Source organism: Lethenteron reissneri, chromosome 7 (genome assembly GCF_015708825.2).
Source record: "Lethenteron reissneri isolate LAM-NWPU_2019-01 chromosome 7, ASM1570882v1, whole genome shotgun sequence".
NCBI classification, from domain to species: domain Eukaryota; kingdom Metazoa; phylum Chordata; class Hyperoartia; order Petromyzontiformes; family Petromyzontidae; genus Lethenteron; species Lethenteron reissneri.
Window position 1 is genome coordinate 13,493,668 of NC_083785.1, and position 19,577 is coordinate 13,513,244.

Consider the following 19,577-nt stretch of genomic DNA (forward strand, 5'->3'; position numbering starts at 1 on the left):
ATTTTGCAATTGTATTGATTCAATTGATTTTTTAATCCAAGCACATGCATTAGCATAAAGTGTGATTAAAACAACCAATGAGCTCAGATATGTAAAGAATACACTTATCTGGCATTATGACAAAAACTCATTCAGCAATTAGAATTCAGCATGCCAAATTTGTGGAGGATGCATATTTATAATTGACATACCCACACGATCTCGCCAAAAAAAACACATTCTGACTCAATGGTTGTGAAAGCCTCCATAAGTGAACCCTTTTTTTCACTCCTATTTTCTCTTGAGAGTTGAACACCTGCTTTTGCTCCAGCCCATATCCAGCACCCTCCCTTTTCATTCCCCACTCCACCCTCCTGATCGCCTCATTTTTATTAATCACAAAAAAGGTAATGGGACACTTGCATATCTGCAAATGGCTTACCTTACTTGGTTAACCAATTGTTAGAATTAAAAGTGGTGATTACATAAAGAGACCAGCCACCGTCATGAGAATGTGGAACTTCGACCATTGACTCAAGGCCAAACGTGGAAATGAGCATCACTCAATACTCATTTGAGCATGACAATGAGACTCAACCTGAGCTGTAATATAAAACGGTAAAGTGTTGCATTGGGACCCTTGTTGCTCACCTGTATTTCACATACGAGTTGAGCTTCTCATGCGTCTCAAGGAAACGCTGCAACCGATCCTTGGCCTCCTTGGCCTTGAGCCGCGCTTCCTCTTTCTCCTCCTTGTCTCGCTGGGTCTTGTATGCGTTGTATGCCTGCTTCTTCTCGCTCAGCTTAGGCAGGGCGCTGTGGGGTAAACATGCATAAGCAGACAGAGGCATGCCCACCCAGAGCCATCATCTATCCACTGCAGGATGGCCTCTCTTATCCATTGATATCCCTCACGATCTAGTAATACAACAATCGATCTTGCTCCTGAACATGAGTTGAACCTATTTAACAAAACTAAACGTCCAAATCGGTCCCTGGGTTTGCAAGCTTACATACATTCTATTGAAAACATTGGTTCAGAAGGCATATAGGCTAATGGACCTACATGTTAATTCATGTTATCTTTCATAAACCACACTTCTTTATATAAAAAAAAAACCTTAATGACAATAATCACAACACCTGTGTAATTTTGTTACAGACATGATTGTAAGCTCTATTGTTATTGTTGAGGACTGAGTTTTGTAGGAAAATGATTAATACATTACAATGTTGCAATTAGTGTAAAATTATTTTTATTTGTATTACCACTAATTATAACTCCTGAGCAGCTGGTACTTGAAGTATATGAACAACAAACATTAAAGCTTTTCTTAACGTAAGTGAAAGAAAATGTAAGTTCAGTGAAACTCCTGTTATCCAACGCAATATGCAGGCACTGTTCATGGAACCAATTATTTGCATTAATGAAAAACTCCTCTGGTCCACACAAAGCCACATATGTGGATTAGAAGAGGGATTTTTACTGCTACTTCCACTCAATTCCTCTGACTTTCACGATGGCTATGGGTAAACATAGCAGTAAAGTAACTTCCAAGACCGCTACCAGGTGCCTCCTAGCCATGAAAAAATGTAGCTGATGCTGCTCTAGTGTCACTGTCACCTTAATCATCATCACGACAATAATCAATCATCATGAGCCAATGTCTAAACACACTTCTGGATGAAGGCCTCCCAACTTCGTCACTATCTCTCAGTCCTATGGCTTTAGTCATACTCACTCCTACACATTAACTAATCTCATCACTCCATGTACGCAGTTGTTACCTTCGGCACATTTACTTCATCATCCTGTGCAGCCCAAATACTGCAATAATGCACAGCTGGAGACCAAAGTCACGCACGGCAGATTGCACTCAAAAGCTGCAGGAGAATACTGGCCAGCAACCATGCACATAAAAAGTACTATCACCATTACTATTATTATTCATCATTATCAATCTAGGGCAACATACTGTGGACAAATGTGAATAGGATAATTTTTCCACATTATTCCTCTTATTCATGAAATAGCCACAAACAGGAACCGCGAGTGGTGGTAATGCGAGCCGCAGTTGAAGGTGAATAGGATACATTTTCTACCCTTTGCCAATTACTTACTATCACTTACTATCAACAAAGTAGCTGCGGATAATAGGAGCAATCAACAATATAATCACAATACAATATAAATAAAAGTTGACAAAAAAATATTCTGGCGAAACAAGTAATTAAGTCTCAGATAATAATGAAGGGCACATCCCAGATAAGAGGAGTTCCACAGGAGATTAATATTCATATTACAATTACTGTGATCACATGGTAAACACTGCTACACAAGTTGCAGTTATTTTATTTCCATAGTTACGGCAACTGCAGACTTCAAGAAATAAACATGAGAGGCATATATTTTGTTTCAATGTGAGGCCATACCTATATCTGGGATCATTGATGATCATTTTCATGGCTTGCTCCCATGATGCACTTGCAGGAACTTTCTGCAAACCACGGGACAGAATCAACATGAACAATTCACTTATTCCACTCTTGTTTTTTTACTCCACAAGAAATAAAAATGTCAATTTACAAAATGTCACAACTTCTAAATGGTTAACAAAGTCAGCATGCTCGAGGGCAGATCCAGCATGCAAATGACTAATGGGGACAAAACAAGCATTTTTCGGGTTTGGTATTAAAAATGACAATTGCAAAACTATTATTCTGGCCATGTGGGAATATGCTCCAATTTTAATAGAAAATCATGAATTGGCAAAGCCAAAATAAACATAAGCCTGGCCACTATCACCATCCATGTTTAACAAATATGGAACAAAATGCACCCCAACAGTAATTAACTGTAGGCAGATAGTAATAGATTCTTCACTAGTTTTACAAAATAGCTTTAAGTTTATAGGAAGTAAAAACATAACGGCATCTCATGTACTGCGCCAGTCAAGGATAGATGATGTAAACTGTAAGTGATCAAAGGAACATACAGAAAATTCAGAGATTGAAACATTAAATATGAAACAGACAGGTTGTATATCAGTCAAATGCAATGGAAAACCGATACATTATAGCAGTGATTTCCAAGTAACCTAGTATCAATACTACAGATTCAGCTATATAAAGCATCAACTTTATAAGAAATACATAATTTTAGGACCATAAAAGCAATTGTTGATACTGAAAAACCTTGCATGGTCTTTCAGATGTTAAATACAAATAATTATCTCAGCATATGTACAAAACTGAGTTAAGACATTGCCGAGTGACAACATTGCTCATTATGTCTTGGCATTACCTTGTCTTTCAGAAGATCCTTAAAGGCCTGCCTCGCCTCTTCTTTAGTGTTCCAGGTGTAGACTTTCTTCTCCTTTTTCTTCTTGCCATCCTCTTTCACAACACTGAAAGTTTCCAAAGCAGGAGGCAGAGAAAAGTCAAAATTTGTAAAGAACAAACCATATCGAACAAGTGCCTGATGGAAGCTTGCTTTGCCTTTGTGTTGCTTCATGTTTCTCTTGCCTATCCACAACTATCGCACTAGGTGGCAGCCTCAGTTAACCTGCAAGCATTCACTTTTTTCATCATGAATAAAAACAAGACAAGCACTTAACAATAATGCAGGCTTTACAGCGCTCACCTGCCAATCACTTGCTCGGCAATAGCTTCTGCGCCTGGAATGACTTCACCAGGCATTACGGCGACCATTCCAGTCGGCGCTCCAATAACTGTTCCCATGACAGGGGGAACAGTTGTGGTGGCATTCCCCATGGCAACGGCATTGGCAGAAGCAGTGGCTGTGACTGCGACGCCAGCAGCGAGAGAAACACCATCTTGCTGTGGCGTGCCATCTGCGGAGGACGGCAGGGCAGATGTGGTTCCGGCCGCGGAGGGGGATGCACCATTCTCCACAGGGGAGCTTGTGCCCGTGGAGCCGGGTGTGCCGCTGGCCGCCTGCACAGTCGTGACAGCCGCTGGAACGGGCAGCTCCATCTGCCCCCTGTGGCGCACGGAGAAAAACGTCAAAGGGTTTACTGACACTGGATCTTGGTATGAACTGTTATCTCTGAAGTTTTTGGCAGGTATAATAGCAAACAATTCGTCGACAACTGTACCAAAACTACTCATACCATTATCATTAAACCTCCTTTGCCAGTACCAAAATATCATAGGGGTTTTTCCCCTTTTTTTCTGTAAACAAAACTGAAAACTTTTTTTACAAGGAATCATGTGTGCATTAACCACAATTCTTATGGTCAAAATGCAAACAAAAACACTGATAATAAATGCATTGTCCTTGAAACTGATTGGTCCACACCAGACGGCTTTCTTTTGAGCCTTGTCTCAGGACAATGCATATATTATCAGTGTGTTTTTTTTGCATTTTGACCACAAGTATTGTGGTTAATGCACACATGATTACTTGTAAAAAGGTTTCAGTTTTGTTGCCAGAAAAAAAGGGAAAAACCCTATTATTATACTCATACCATATTACATATGTTTTGGCAGGTGGCGCGTGGGCAAGCAAGTGCGTTAAGCCGGGTTCATGCATCACGCTGTCACGCCTCCCCCCACCCTTCCTCCACCCTGGTCATGTATTTGATGCAAATGCGCAGGTAGTACTTGTCTAAATAAAAATAATAATTCACAGCCCTTTGTCAATCCAATACTAGATGAAGGCCTCCCACATTTTGTTAGACATGGGGGTTGTTTGACGATAATTCTCCACGTTGGTTTTAGTGGGTTAGAGAAGAGGCGGCCTAGAACCGATCCAGTTATGACTTGACAATGACATTTTTCATGGCTGGAAATTGAAACCAGGTCACTGGGTTCATCGCAGTGTGAAGCACAGTGACACTCATCCACCCCTCAAAACCATTAACTTGTAAAAAAAATGGTATTCGCACTGAATTTGATCATACTAGCCATGCAAGACCTCCAATGTGTTTTCAGAGTACTGTACAATAGAGAGCTTATACAATGCTTGCATAATAATCCTATGCATAATAATCTTATGCAAGAGAATCCCATTTTTCAAGGTCCTCTAGAAATAAGTTTTCATCTCAGAAGGTTCTTGCCTACTTTTTAAATTAATGTCTCAGTAAAAATAAGTGTTCATTAAACCAGACAATGGGAGAAGCCCTATGGGGTCTATACAGTGCTGCAACGACTTGCAAACCTCTTGACTGTCATACACAGGATAGGCAAAATCCCGAAAGAATGGAAGCAAGGCAAAAGTATCGCCATTCTGAAACCTGGAAAGCAGCAAGACTCACTCTTCAGCTACAGGCCCACATGCCTCTTGTCCTCCAACTCCAAGCTGATGGAATGTGCCATGCTTGCCAGGCCCTCCCCCATTATCGACCCCGACTGACCTCCCAAACAAGTCAGATTTTTTACCAGCCAGTAGCTGCTGTGAATAAATTGTTTGCTTCGCCACCCTCAGACGTTGGCTTTCAGTATTAAGAGAAAACCATAACAGCAACAATTCACCTCTCCGTTGCCTATGACACCATTTAGCATTATGGCCTGCTGCTGAAGATGGATAAAATCATCAGATGCTGTTTTACTGTACACCTCATGGAGGCGATGCTCAGCAACCATACTTTCAGGGTACACCTTGTTAGTAAAGGCGGTCGCAAGAGAAATGTGAAAAATGGCCTCCCTCAAGGCTTGGGACCAACTCGTCACTATTTAACATATATAATGTCACCTGTCATTTACATCTCACAAGTGCAAATATGCAAATGACAGCCCATGCTGCACAGGGCACAAAAACCTATAGAACACCGTCAATACTATAAGAGTTGATTTAGTTCTACTGGGGGCATACTTCCATCGCTGGAGATTCTGATCTTCAAGCCCCACATAAAACATACCTGTGAAAAGACCAAATTAAGTATCGCCCTGCTACAGAATCTTGCAGCAACGACCTGGGACATCTCAGCTGACGTGCTGCGAACTGCCGCCCAATCACTGATTTACTCAGTGGCGGAGTATAGTGGTTCAGCCTTGTTTGGGAGCTCTTACACAAAACTACTAAATGCACAATAAAAAAATGCAAAAGCATCATAACTTAAACACTGAAACCAACACCACTCCATTGGCTCCCTGTTTTGGTCAATATCCTGCCACCACATATCAAGAACTATGCAAAATGCAAGGGACTTTACATGTGATCCTGCTAAAGACAATCTACCCATCACCCAAAAGCTTAAATATGTACCCCACCACCATCTCAAGTCTCAATCCCACTTCTGGGATAACACTGTCACCATTCTAGAATCTCACCAAGATCCATAAGAACGATGGCGAATACAGTTGAACATCGCTCACGTCCAGAATAAACACCTCATTCGGGACCCAAACATCGCACCTTCTGGTTTTGACATTCCTTGAAGACACTGGTGTACTATCAATCACATCAGAAACATCAACAGGCAACGCTCTCCTGAAGCCCTCTCATGGCCAGCAGACCTAGACAATGGCATTCAGCTCCTGAACATATTGCCATCCGCAAGAATACAAGTGCTGTTTTCAGACAAAACATAGCGATCTTCTAGATTCAAGCACTTTCTCTAGCTGACGAGGCAATTTAAAAGCCAGAAAAAATGTGTGCAGTCCAGGCACAAATGAATGTATAGACAAAAAGTAGCCTTCAAAAGCAAATCTCATGCAAATTACAGCATCCTTTGATTGTCAAATTTACATTGCCATTCTTGAGTGAGCTCTTTTGAAATGGTGGCACGACTACTGGCAAGCTGGCCAAACATTAGAAAACATATACAACTAGCCTTGCCTCTATAACATAAAATATTGATTTTCTCGGAGGAAGATCAATATTATTCACTGCAAATGGTATATACATTGTGAGGATGTCAGGCTTTAAATAAGCAAATAACCAATTTAAGTATTTGCTCTACAATATCAAACAAGTGTTGAATCTATGAACAGCGGTTCAAAACTTTAACTCCTTTCTACACAAGTATTAAATTGAAGAGCATGGCTGATAGAGGTTACTGTACTAAGACATTCAAATGGAAAAAGTACGCATTTTTACGCATCCTATTCTTAAATGTTTTATTGACCAAAGTATGTACAAAAAGTTAAGAAGCATAATGCTTACAAATGTTACTGCATGATCTTAATTTAAATTAAATGAAGCCACCTATAACATTTTTAACAAAGTAAAGCTGATATTTGAACAAACTGGGCACATTTTTTTAAAGTAAAATGCAATCACCGTGCACTTACCCAGAATCTTCATGGGCCTTTATCATATCTGAAACAAACAAAACATAAAACTCATTTAGGTCAGTTAAATGTAAAAATCCCTATAAAGATGAGTATCAAATGGATAGTGTGAGAATGGGAGGCCAGAATGAATTTGGTCAGTTGATCCAATTACAAAAATATGCAACTTCAATCAGAAGCACACACAGGAAGATATCTATTTATATCGTAATATAAGTCATTATTGAATAAATAAATGCATATAACATTCAGCAAACCAATTATAAATGTAAACAATTCTTTAACATGTTCTTACTTTCCAGGTCTTCAAGTTCCTTGGGTTTGGTCCAGCGAGATTCTTTCGTCTGAGCATTGTAAAAGTAAGGCTTGCCTGTGTCAGACTTATATTCCTTCCAAGGACATGAGGCCACCAGCATCTGTGCCCAGAGTAAAAAAAGTTATTTCAGTATATTGTGGCAATGCACAAAAAACTGTCCGTTAAAATGCAGCATTAATGTACAAAGGTGCAGTCTCTTACCTCTCCAGGGGATTTGAGTTCTAGGGGCTTCTCCCAGGTGGACTGTTTGGTGTCGCTGTTGTAGAAATAGGTCCGTCCATCTGGAGACTTGTGCTCTGTCCATAATGATTTCTGCAGAAGGCCAGAAGAGACTGAATCCCTATTTTTATGTGTTTGAAGGTATGACGCTTTTTGAATTATAAACAACACATTGCCAAGACAAAAATTGCTGGGGGAATTATTAAAATAACTGCTTTACAAATTACATATTTTCCTTATTTCGATCCTGCCACCAATATTCAAGGAGAAATTATTACTACAAACTAAATTCAACATCCTTACCTAACAGTTTAAGCAGTAATATGCTGTTATGCTCAATTCCCAAACTTAACAAATGCAATCCAATGTTAATTTTCCATCAGGAGATGGAAACATCTAAATCTAGACAGGGGTCAGCAACCAAAATAACAAAAGCAATTTTTTTCGGATTTGGAAAAGAAATATTTCAAGAGCTGCAATGCATGAAATACAAGACACATGCAGCTCCAGAGCTGGAGATTGCAGACCCCTGATCTAGAAGAACCGCAGCAGCAGAGGGCAAAACTCTAGAAGAAAACCTGACAGAAACTGCCCAAAGTATTTTCCACATGATTGAGAGTCCCAAACAGATTCATAGTAGACATCACAATGAGTTGAATAACTGGCTTTAAAATGACAGGCAAAAAGACCATTGAAATAAAGTGTTTCTGAGTGGATTTAGAAAATATGACATTTCAATATAAAACCCCACGTTCAATTTTAATTCTCAAATTACAATTTGATCTAAAAATAACGGGAGCACCTTTTTTTGAGTCTCTTGCTGTGCTGGAGAGTTTCCTGCAGATGCAGACTGCTGTATTGCAGCTACTGCAGGGTTCACAGCCTGGGTGAGGGAAAGCAGAATTTTAAAATACTGTAAAACGGAAAGTAAATGTTTCAGGCTTAAATAATCTTTTTTGTTTCATGTGCGATTTGTAAAAGTAATGTAACACTGACCTGGCCAGCTGGAGCACCCGGTCCTTAAAAAAAAGAGACAAACATTTAACGTTTTATCAGGTAAGAGGCGCTTCAAATGTTGAATGTAAATGTGAAAGCAAAATATAAAAAATGCAACATGCTTTTGCTTAAATGGTGTTAACATTACATGTCCATTTTTTTAAATATCTAGAGTATATTTAAATAATTATTCAATAAAGTTAGCCAACCATAAAGTAGATGCATTTATGTTACTTACCAGTACTTGTATCAGTGGGTGTTACAGACCCCTAAGAAGAATAAAACAAAGTTACAGGTGAAGACCTATGCACTTCTTTAATTATAGACAACGTTAGGTAATTACATTGTATTGTTTATACAGGAAAGCCTCCAACAATATTACTAACATGATAAACAATATTCCTAGGTGTAACTTGGCAATCATATCCAAAGTATTACATGTTCAAATGCATTAAGAATTAATAAAAATATATATGAAATAAATACAATAAAAACTCTCCACTTCCGGGAGTGAATATACTTTAAAGAAGAAAAACTAATTTATGTTGAACACCAAACCACTTAACATTATGCACGAAAAAAAGTAAAGCTTACCGCAGCTGCAATGGGAGGAATGTTTGGCATTCCCTGCATCATCATCATAGGCGGCATCATACCAGGCATCTGACGAATACCAACAGAACACCACATTTGCTATCACGTGACCTGTTAATGGCTACATTCATGATTTGTATACAATCACTGAACACTTGGCTTTCAACACTGAGCTTTCAAAGACACATTACCAGATAATTTCTGCCAAATATGAGGATACACAAAGTGTTATTCAATAAACATCGGCATGTTGAAAACTAATTAAGCATTATTTCACGAGCATTTCAAGTACATTAGATATTTCCAATTAGCACGGTTGGCTACGTACAGTGTGAAAGAAGTTCAACATACATACACACATAACATATTAATTTGCATACCATTTAAGGAACAGTTCTCAACCTCCAACTATTGTGTCCCTCACGATCCAGCTTTCCATGTTTATATCAATATTCTCCAATCAAACGCAAATTAGGTAGTAGTAAACTGCACACATCTGTTGATGGGCAAAAATGGAAATCAGAACCAAACGGTGGTGAGGATGTTGAAATTTGTTTAAAACCATTAAGGAGTTAGTCACATTTTTCCATGTCCTACAATGCATTTGGAGGACTGTAATGCCCTTTGTTTTTACCTGGCCCATAGGTGGGGGCCCTCCAATGGGTGGCATCATAGGAGGCATCATGCCAGGTGGCATGGGAGGCATATTGGGGGGCCGTTGTCCCATCGGTGGCATGCCCATCGGAGGGAAGGGAGGAATCCCCGGAGGTGGCATCTGAAAACAAACAATGGTGTAGCCTTGGTATAAAACACTTCACCTATGCTGATTTGAATGCATTTTATGAGTCGAGTGCTTGTAAATATGACGATATTTTCCCATTATCATTATTACTACTGTATTGGCATAAGGTGCATTAATGTAGGGACAGTAAAATAACCTCAATTTACAGTCTACTGGCACAGGTTACACTGCTAGCAGAGTAAATTGTAAACATTGGCAGCAGAGAAACACAAGAACCCACAAATGAATGAGGAAATGCAGTTAAGTAATGCTGATGGCATACATTTGTGGCATTTTCACTCTTTTCAACTATGGCTGAAAGTGTTGGTTGGAGGGTTAAAGGCAAACAAAGCGCTAATTTCATAAACATACACACTGTACTCACAAAGGGTGGCGGTACCATGGGAGGAGGGTTAGAGAAAGCAGGATGCTGTTGCCCAGGTCCACTAGCCGACCCAGGCGCGTTGTTACCGTCCTGGTTAGCCTGCAAAAGAACATGAGGAAACCCCATAGCACGATGTCAACAGTATAGAGAAGCGTTGTACTCGGATTGTAAATGTTGTGGATTTGGTCTCCAACACACCGGTGTGCTGTACTAGTGACGAATTGGCATGTTCTGTTTACGTGACAACCCTTACTAGTTGGCGGCGAGTTTAACGACACCTCTACGCGACCTAACCCCCCAAAAAACCTATATTATGGAGTATAGAGACCCTACAGGATAACTGGTGGTATACGCTAACTACTAAAATAATACACACATAAGATTGATGTTTCCCTTATGATGCCCGTGAGCGCTTTGTGGCATGGTGATTATGCGTTTACAGGTTGAGACACATATGTGGCCATTCTAGGTACGGTTATGATTATACGTCCAATGACGGGTTCAATTATTCTTCTGACGATGCTTTTGATGCTTCCGATTGACGTTCACGAAGATATTCTCACCTCCGATTAGCAGGGTTGGCTACGTACGATGCGAAAAAAGTTCTATATCCATATTTCTGATTGCAGCGATGCTTCGGACAATGGTTTCTGATGCTGATTATAATTACGCCTGCGATGTTTGATTATGTAATCATAAGTGTGCAATTGAAGAGGATGCCTTCTGGTGACACATCTGATCACAAAGACGTGTTTGACTCGGATGTGTTTCATGATAAACAACCCCAACCTTCACACACCATTCATTTGCCCTTAATTCCCAACAGCCTTACACCAGTCACGAGATGCACGCAAAAAACTCGCAATCAATGGTGTATCCGTGAGAGTACACAAATCCGACTCTTACAGCAAGATAACACGCGTAAGCATTGTTCCATTCTTAATTCCACCTCAAGCCCCAACACACATCCCCGCAATTGCACCTGTGGGACTAGAACTAGGCCCGAACTCGGCCTCGGCTTTGCCGCCTGGGACCGAAACGCGGCACCGCGCGTCTCAAAACCACGCGGAGTTTGAGCGCCGCAACGAAGGCGAAACGTCTGTGCGGGACGCCTAGGAGAGACTCCTTGCGGCCCTCTGCATACCCCACGTCCCGTCGAACACGCACCATGCTCACTCGCGCGCTCGGTCGCTCCACGCCGAAGCCTCCCTCCTCCTTCTTCCTCTCCGTTCAAAGGCGCGAGGCCCGGGCGCGCAGGTGGCCAGTACCGTCACTGCCGATTGGTCGGCGCGGCGTCACGTGGTACCAGGACTCGGAGGTGTCGACCAACCGGGTGCGTTATTACTGCCGCCATCTTGCATCGCTTCGAACATGCCGGGTGACGTCACGTTGAACCGTTTGTTTTGCCCCATGCAAGATGGCCGCCATAAATTGAGTGTAGACTCCCTTATACTACAAACTATACTATGTAGTGCTGTACTAAATTAGCTCCCTTATACTACAAACTATACTATGTAGCTATGTACTAAATTGGCTCCCTTATACTACAAGTTATACTTTGTAGTGCTGTACTAAATTGGCTCCCTTATACTACAAACTATACTTTGTAGATCTGTACTAAATTGGCTCCCTTATACTACAAACTATACTTTGTACATCTGTACTAACTTGGCTCCCTTATACTACAAACTATACTTTGTAGTGCTGTACTAAATTGGATCCCTTATACTACAAACTATACTTTGTAGTGCTGTACTAAATTGTCTCCCTCATACTAAAAACTATACTTTGTAGATCTGTACTAAATTGGCTCCCTTATACTACAAACTATACTTTGTAGTGCTGTACTAAATTGTCTCCCTTATACTACAAACTACACTTTCTAGATATGTACTAAATTGGCTCCCTTATACTACAAACTATACTTTGTAGATCTGTACTAAATTGGCTGCCTTATACTACACACTATACTGTGTGGTGCTGTACTAAATTGGCTCCTTTATACTACAAACTATACTTTGTAGATCTGTACTAAATTGGCTCTCGTATACTACAAACTATACTATGTACGACGTTTCGATTGCAACACAAGCAACCGTCATCAGGAAATAATGAATGAAAAAAACCATAGTTAACTTAGAAACACAATGCAACACAATACAGAGCCGGACAACACGGTTGCTTGTGTTGCAATCGAAACGTATTTTATTATGAATTTATTTTATTCTCTACGTGACTTTACCGAAAGAACCAAAAATAATTCCTGCAGTCACGAAAGCTTTGAATCTAGTTTTATACTATGTGATTCTGTCCAAAATTGGCTCCCTTATTCGACAAACTATACGATGTAGTTCTGTACTAAACTGGCTCCCTTATGCTACAAACTTATGTACTAAATTGGCACCCTTATAATACAAACTGCAATGTAGTTATGTACAAAATTGGCTCCCTTATACTGCAAAGTATACCATGTAGTTATGTACTAAATTGGCTCCCTTATACGACAAACAATATTATGTAGTTCTGTATAAAATTGGTGTCGAGTGATACATCGTGTCCTAGGCGAATACATAGAATTACAAAACTCATGAAATAATTGTGTGTGTATGTTGAACTTCTTATGCGAAGTAACATTGCCAACCGTGCAAATCAGAGGTGCGGGATATGTGTGATTAATCATCCATAATCTACTGCTGGATTAAGGCCTTCACAAAGTATAGGCAGTGAGGGTTGGTGGATCACTGCACAAATTTGAAACCACCCATGAGCATAGAGATGGTGTCATACCCCTGGCTTGCCAGGAGAAGGCAGTACAGAAAGTTGACTAATCTCCAGCTGAATCCATCTGTTGCTTCCTTGTGCTTTGGGTTTCTCTGGGTGCTCCGTTTTTTCCTCCCACACGTATAAACACTCATCGATTGACTGAAAACATCTTACATAAAATACAAAGCTCATGCAAGCCCCTTCTAAAAAAGAGTCCGAAGACTGGCTTTCCTGGAAAAAATAAATAATTATGAATATAGCATAAAATGAATATCAAATTACCTTAGTCTTACAAGAACCCTACGAATCTTAATGCTTAATTTGTATTACTGTGTGCCAAGACATTAATATATACAAACACAGAGACAATTTCAACCGAGAAGATGGATTCTAGCTCAGCAACCATTTCGGATCTTAACTGATTGTGTTCACGTTTACGGTGACTTTCAGACCGCAGTCCACTCACTGTCATTGACTATACAGTATATCTTTTGTATTATCCGCAGGGAATGGAGTCTTTGCTCTGCTGCAAGTCTCCTACCACCACTCTCCCATTGACATATTTCATTGCTTACTCTTAGTACCTTTCACGCGACGGTCAATGGTATAGTGTATAGCAGATTGTATAATAATAAATAGTATAAAAGTGTAATGTTTAATATAATGTATAAAGTAATATATAGTATCCTAATTGTATAGTGAATATACACCAGTGTGGTATACAGTAGGATGGGTAGAATAATACATAGTGTATTATTACAATGTATAGTCTAAGGTGTATAGTTATGCAGTATATAATTTAATGTTGGGTTTGTCTATGGCAGTATATAGTACGGGGTAGACCCGTGTGATGTAAGGAAAAAGTATAGCTGGAGGCATATAATATTTTTTGCGACATAGAATTGTAATGTATGACTTACTGTTAGTAGCTCAGCATATTGGAGAGTATATTTAGTATACTGATGATATTGATGTAGTTTATATTTTAGTTTTTTACGTGGTGGTCTGGCTGCTGCAGCGCCTTATTATAAAACAATTCCTTCCCTTTATTACTGTTACTTCCTCCCCTTTGTTGCTGCTAATCCTACATAATGCACGGGCATATGACTTTGAGACCCCCCCCCCCACCTCCTACGCATTCCACAAGTAGTGACTAATCCCATATCTGCATTTTCCATAAATATGCTAAATTCCTCTTGATATGCAAATTCCTTTGTCAAGGCGCCCTTCCCCCTCTAACCCAGCTTAAATATACGCTGCCAAGCTTGGTGGTGCTCATTCAGACGCTGTCTTTCCGACAGACCTGTTCTTCACCTGAGGACAGCTGCTTGCGTTGTGGCCGAAACGTCGTGAGAATTGTATTTTATAATGTTTTATTATTATTTTATTATTTCCCTTATACGTGACTTTACCGAAAGAACCAAGAAGATGAATCCCTGCAGTCACGAAAGCTTTACATCGAAACTTAATATCCTTGTTTAAAAAATGCAACAACAAAAAATTCTAGTCTACAAATCATGTAAGCAGAGTTAGTCTGGCGTAAACCAAAAAATAAATTGCAATATACGGATGTTCCTGTATTCAAATGCTGCTAAAATTGAGGGGTATGCATACCATAGGATGTGAACCCACTCCGATAAGTGCCATAATAAATCATTCTCAAGAGCCTTGGGTAACTAGGAACCTTAGGAATCATAAAGTTTCTTATTTAGGAGTCACAGCATTAACACTGAACCTTTTGTCATTGTCACCTTTGTTAAAAGAGCTCTATGAGAAATTAATTGACCAAACAATACAAGTACTGTTGAAATAGATTTGTGAACAGGACTTAATATTATAAAACAAAATGTTTAATCATAAATGGTATTCACCAAGCCATTACCTGGCTTAATAATACTTTATTAAGTCAGGTAATGGCTTGGTGAGGCCTTACAGCAGCGAATTGCCTATGATCCATGATTTTGATTATCTTGCTCTTTGTGCACAATGGTGTTTCTTTGTATTACTTTATGCCATGATTAAGCTACGACTTTGAAAATAAATCGTGAATTTTAATAAAGTCTGTTACATTTTGGAAATGGCTTATTCAGACAATTATTTAAATTAGCCATTAGGTTTAAGTAGATTCATACTTTTAATATATTTATAGGTGGGTTCCCACCACACCTTAATCAATGACCTTTCGGTGACCTTTCTATAACCCATAGACAACATTGGTCCGTCAGACTTGGGAGGGAGGCAGAGGTGGGTTAACATATGGGTTATCCTTCTCTAAATGTAAAAAGCGTTTGAATATAAGAACATCCCGAGACAATGTACATAAGAAGCCATGTTAGCAACATTGTTGGTAGAGCAAGAGCCAATTGTTTTAACTTGCACAGTCAATTTGTTTATGTCGATGCCTCCTGGAATAATGTACTGATTGCTACATGCAAAACGTAGACCCATCTTGATCAAACCTTGTGGAACTACAGCCAGAACTAACAAATAATTTACTGATAGCATTATCCCATTATGAGCAGGACACATCCCTAAAAGTGGTGACGGGCCAGTGGGTGAGAATATTGGGACGATAGCATGAGCTTGTGTTACCTGTACTCAACGAAGCAATTAATGTTTGTATATTTTACGTGCCAATATCGCCCTCAATAAAGTAGACATTAGTGTACAATTTTAAGCCAGTATTATTCACGAATTTTTGGGGTTTTTTTTGTTACTGCAGTATCTTCAAATAATTGATACACTTAAGCTCGTCATAGACAGCTACAGTCATCGGACTGACATCATTTATAATCGGCCTCAGGCCCATCAAGGATCATGTGAAGAGGCGAGAAACATCAAAGACAATATTTGTGTTTATATGTGAAATGGCAGCTGTGTGTCATTGCACGGGAAACCCACCATTATCTTAAAAAATGCATGTTCAGAATCGTGATGGAAATATTTTTGAAAACAGACTTAACATTTGATCTTGATGAATTTCTTCCCAATCATAAAGCTGTATTTCCATATTTTTGGTAAAATGTTATAGTCCTTGTAAATACATTAATTTGGTTTTCATGCAATTCTTACAGCGCACAGGCTATCACGAAGCCACTATGGTTATGCTTAGTACGCTTTATGGAACGTTTTTGTCTTGACTCTACTCCAGAATTAATGAAGACTGTTTCTGCCAGTTAACACTCGCAACTCATAAAACAAACGATGTGTACATTACAGGATATATATATATCAATGTTTTATACCAGATAACATGCTATGTATATCGGCAACATAGCAGATACATAGTCATACTCGACTGTGAAACCTCTCAAATCCTGACATGGTTAGACAGCAATTGAGTATGCCAGAAAGGTTCCCTCAAATACACATTAAAACAAAGTGACCAGAACACTCTGCACGCTAATTAAGCTGTGCGCGTTAGGACATGATATTCTGTGGTCATTCACTTAATTTAATACAAATATATATGTTCAATATACATCAAGCTAAAGTCACCAGACTACTTAGTATATTGATGCAAATAGTAAAACCCATGTCCTTGGGCACTTCATTCTACCATGTGGCTCTGCTCGTGGTAATATTGCATCCTCTAATTTTGCGTATTAATGTTCTACAAAAAGCAATTTACTCGAGTACCATATACAGATACGTAAAATAGTTCCTGATTGTATTGCAAATGGGTACTGGAAATATAGATCTTTCAATCGCTTTTAACAGTGAAATTATAAAACTGTATCCTCGACTTACGAACGGGTTACGGCCTTGGGACCCGTTCATCCGTCTATGCAGGGGCGGTTTCTTCATTAGGGCGATTGGGCGACGCACCACCAATGTCATTCAACCACAGAGTTACGCTAGCCGTCACTGTGCCTCTGGATATAGTCCAATCAGCGTCATGCTACGTTCTGTGGAGTACCGCCTCTTTTTGGGCGATTTCCCTCCGGCTGAGAATCGCCCCGAGTGGTCCCATAGACTTACATTCAAAGATGTTTTTTTTTTAACGGGGGGCGCTGCAATGCATTCTCTATGGCTTCCGGGAGGGCTCGCACTAACGTGCTTACGTCATCATACGTAAGCACGTTTCATCCAACAAAATTATTTGTCGCCACCTAGTGGAATCTTTAATAAAAGAAACATGAGTGGATTGTATTAATAGTGAGTATAGAAACAAACAAGATGTATTGTAAGAGTCACTTTATTTTTCATTAATATTAAAGAAGTGAAGTTGCCTTTACATGCTTAAGCTGTTAATTTATCCTTTGCATGGGTGGACCTTATCCTTATCAATCATCCAGACATTTGCCCCCCCTGAGAGATTTTGCAGGAGCCTCCACTGCGTCTATGTGTTCGTATCTCGGAACTCAATATTTAATTGTACATAAGGTTAGTGTTATATAATGTGTTATGGTTCAACAAAAAAGGGAAGCATCTTAAACTCATAAAAATAAGAAATATTGTACATGTGCATTTAATCCTGTAATGAATACTGTACAGTAAATAAAACAAAGTAACATGAAAAGAAAATATATTTTATTTTCACTTAAGTAATGATGCTGGCTTGCTTGTAAGAAGGGGCGTTTCTAGGAGGATGCTGGGACTCATTACATCCCTGAAGGATTGCTCCACCGAAGAAAATAGTTCTGCAGTCAGTTCGTTAGTACAACCAAACTTCCGCAAGTAAAATGGTTAAAAATGATAACATCATATGGCAGTTCGTAAGTGTGGATGTTCATAAGTTGGGCTTTCATATATCGGGGACTGCCTGTATTTTTAATTATTGTAAATGTGTAGTAAGTTGATGAGGAGACGATGAGGAAGTTGAGACACACTGTTTATTAACTCCGGGACAGATACAATAGTTGAAGGGGTATCGGCCCCTTCACCCGTACTATGGGAAACCCACCCTAGTACTAAGCCCTCTGTCCTGTCCCCCCAGTCCTCCTCTACTGGGCTACGGGAGGCTGACTGATCTGGCCCTGGCAAGCACAGATCTCGGCACCAGCTAACCAGCCTTGCCCTGATAAGGGCAGCGGTCTGGAAGCTCTTGGGCCGCGCCACTGGCTTACCCGGCTCGGCCCTTATAAGGACGGCGAGACCGGGGAGTCCCAGGGCCTAATCTCCGAGTCTTGGATCTTCACTGGTCAGCTTCGTGTCGAACTGCCTCGAGCTCTTTGGGTTCCACCTTTTATAGGGATCGCCTCCGAGGGCTGGGGGCGTGGGCAATAACTGATGCGGACGTCGGTGTGACCCCCCGTGTATGTGAGTGCCGACAGCCCTGTGTTTGTTGTCCGCCGTTTCTCCCGTAATAACCCCTACATCACCCCCCCCTGTACAGCTCGCAGCCGTCCCGGCTGCAACAATCCCTCAACCCCCAAGAATAAAGATTAACACCGTCAATACACGTGTGCCTCGTAACAGTAACAATAACAAGAACAAGCGTAACATCAACCGATGGTTCCCTAAAAAAAAAAAAAACCCCCCACCCGGAACCGCAACACATATACAGAACGGTATAACAGCACATGCAATCAGCATATCGCGATCACACGCGTACATTGAAGCACAATAGCAAGCAAATCTGCAGGCGACCAACACACCATCAATCCCGTCGTAACTTTTCAACCACAACACAGTTATTCCCTCTCATGCAACGACCGCATCGCACACAGCACCTCGCAGCATAATACAGCCCAAAAAAAACATTTTTTTTTCAATTAAGCCCGTCGCGCACGGTGACCCACGAGATGGTACAGCACAGGATACCCGACGCTCCCACGTTAATAATTAACTTTACCATCAAGATAACAACTCCACGCAGCAGCGCACACACTCCCTTTGAAACTCAGCAACCACAGCAGACTCTCCGTCCATTCCCAACACACGCACACACTTACATGGACAGCAAGCAACAAGCAGATAGCGTGGTCATCGTTATTACACACACATACAACCATTAAAAAAACATATATACAATGAGCGGGTTCCGCAGCAACGGAACACGCGCGGAAAGCTAATCATAACAACCGGCGCGTTTTGGCGCGAGTCCGTGCAGCGGGCCCGTCACAAGGGGCCGGCTTGGTAGAGTCAGTGGCAGGTGTCGCATCAGCAGGTGCCTGGTCGTCCGGTTTCCCGGACGTGCCAGCGCCGCCCCCCACGGGGGAGGCTGGCAGCCCAGAGGGCTTCAGTCCTGGGGCTCCTGAAGACGGGACAGTCATTAGTGGATCAGAGGCTGGCATCGATCCCACCCCCCCGGAGTCAGAGGACTCCCCACATGTTCGGCCATT

General features: G+C 40.6%; 1 protein-coding gene across 2 annotated transcripts in view; it reads right to left on the reverse strand.

Moving 5' to 3' along the window:
• Positions 1 to 11,799, reverse strand: part of LOC133358425 (pre-mRNA-processing factor 40 homolog B-like) — a 37,230-nt gene extending 25,431 nt beyond the window's left edge. For both annotated transcript variants that reach the window (XM_061576739.1, XM_061576738.1), the window contains exons 1-14: positions 11,695 to 11,799; positions 10,528 to 10,626; positions 9,996 to 10,136; positions 9,362 to 9,430; positions 9,006 to 9,036; positions 8,768 to 8,790; positions 8,574 to 8,654; positions 7,754 to 7,864; positions 7,532 to 7,652; positions 7,237 to 7,264; positions 3,623 to 3,982; positions 3,284 to 3,386; positions 2,413 to 2,477; positions 631 to 795 (exon numbers count right to left, since the gene is read on the reverse strand). In XM_061576739.1, coding sequence (XP_061432723.1) covers positions 631 to 795; positions 2,413 to 2,477; positions 3,284 to 3,386; positions 3,623 to 3,982; positions 7,237 to 7,264; positions 7,532 to 7,652; positions 7,754 to 7,864; positions 8,574 to 8,654; positions 8,768 to 8,790; positions 9,006 to 9,036; positions 9,362 to 9,430; positions 9,996 to 10,136; positions 10,528 to 10,626; positions 11,695 to 11,697 — 1,400 coding nt within the window. In that variant the 5' untranslated portion in view covers positions 11,698 to 11,799. The remainder of the gene's footprint in view (positions 1 to 630; positions 796 to 2,412; positions 2,478 to 3,283; positions 3,387 to 3,622; positions 3,983 to 7,236; positions 7,265 to 7,531; positions 7,653 to 7,753; positions 7,865 to 8,573; positions 8,655 to 8,767; positions 8,791 to 9,005; positions 9,037 to 9,361; positions 9,431 to 9,995; positions 10,137 to 10,527; positions 10,627 to 11,694) is intronic.
• Between the last annotated feature and the right edge of the window lie 7,778 nt (positions 11,800 to 19,577).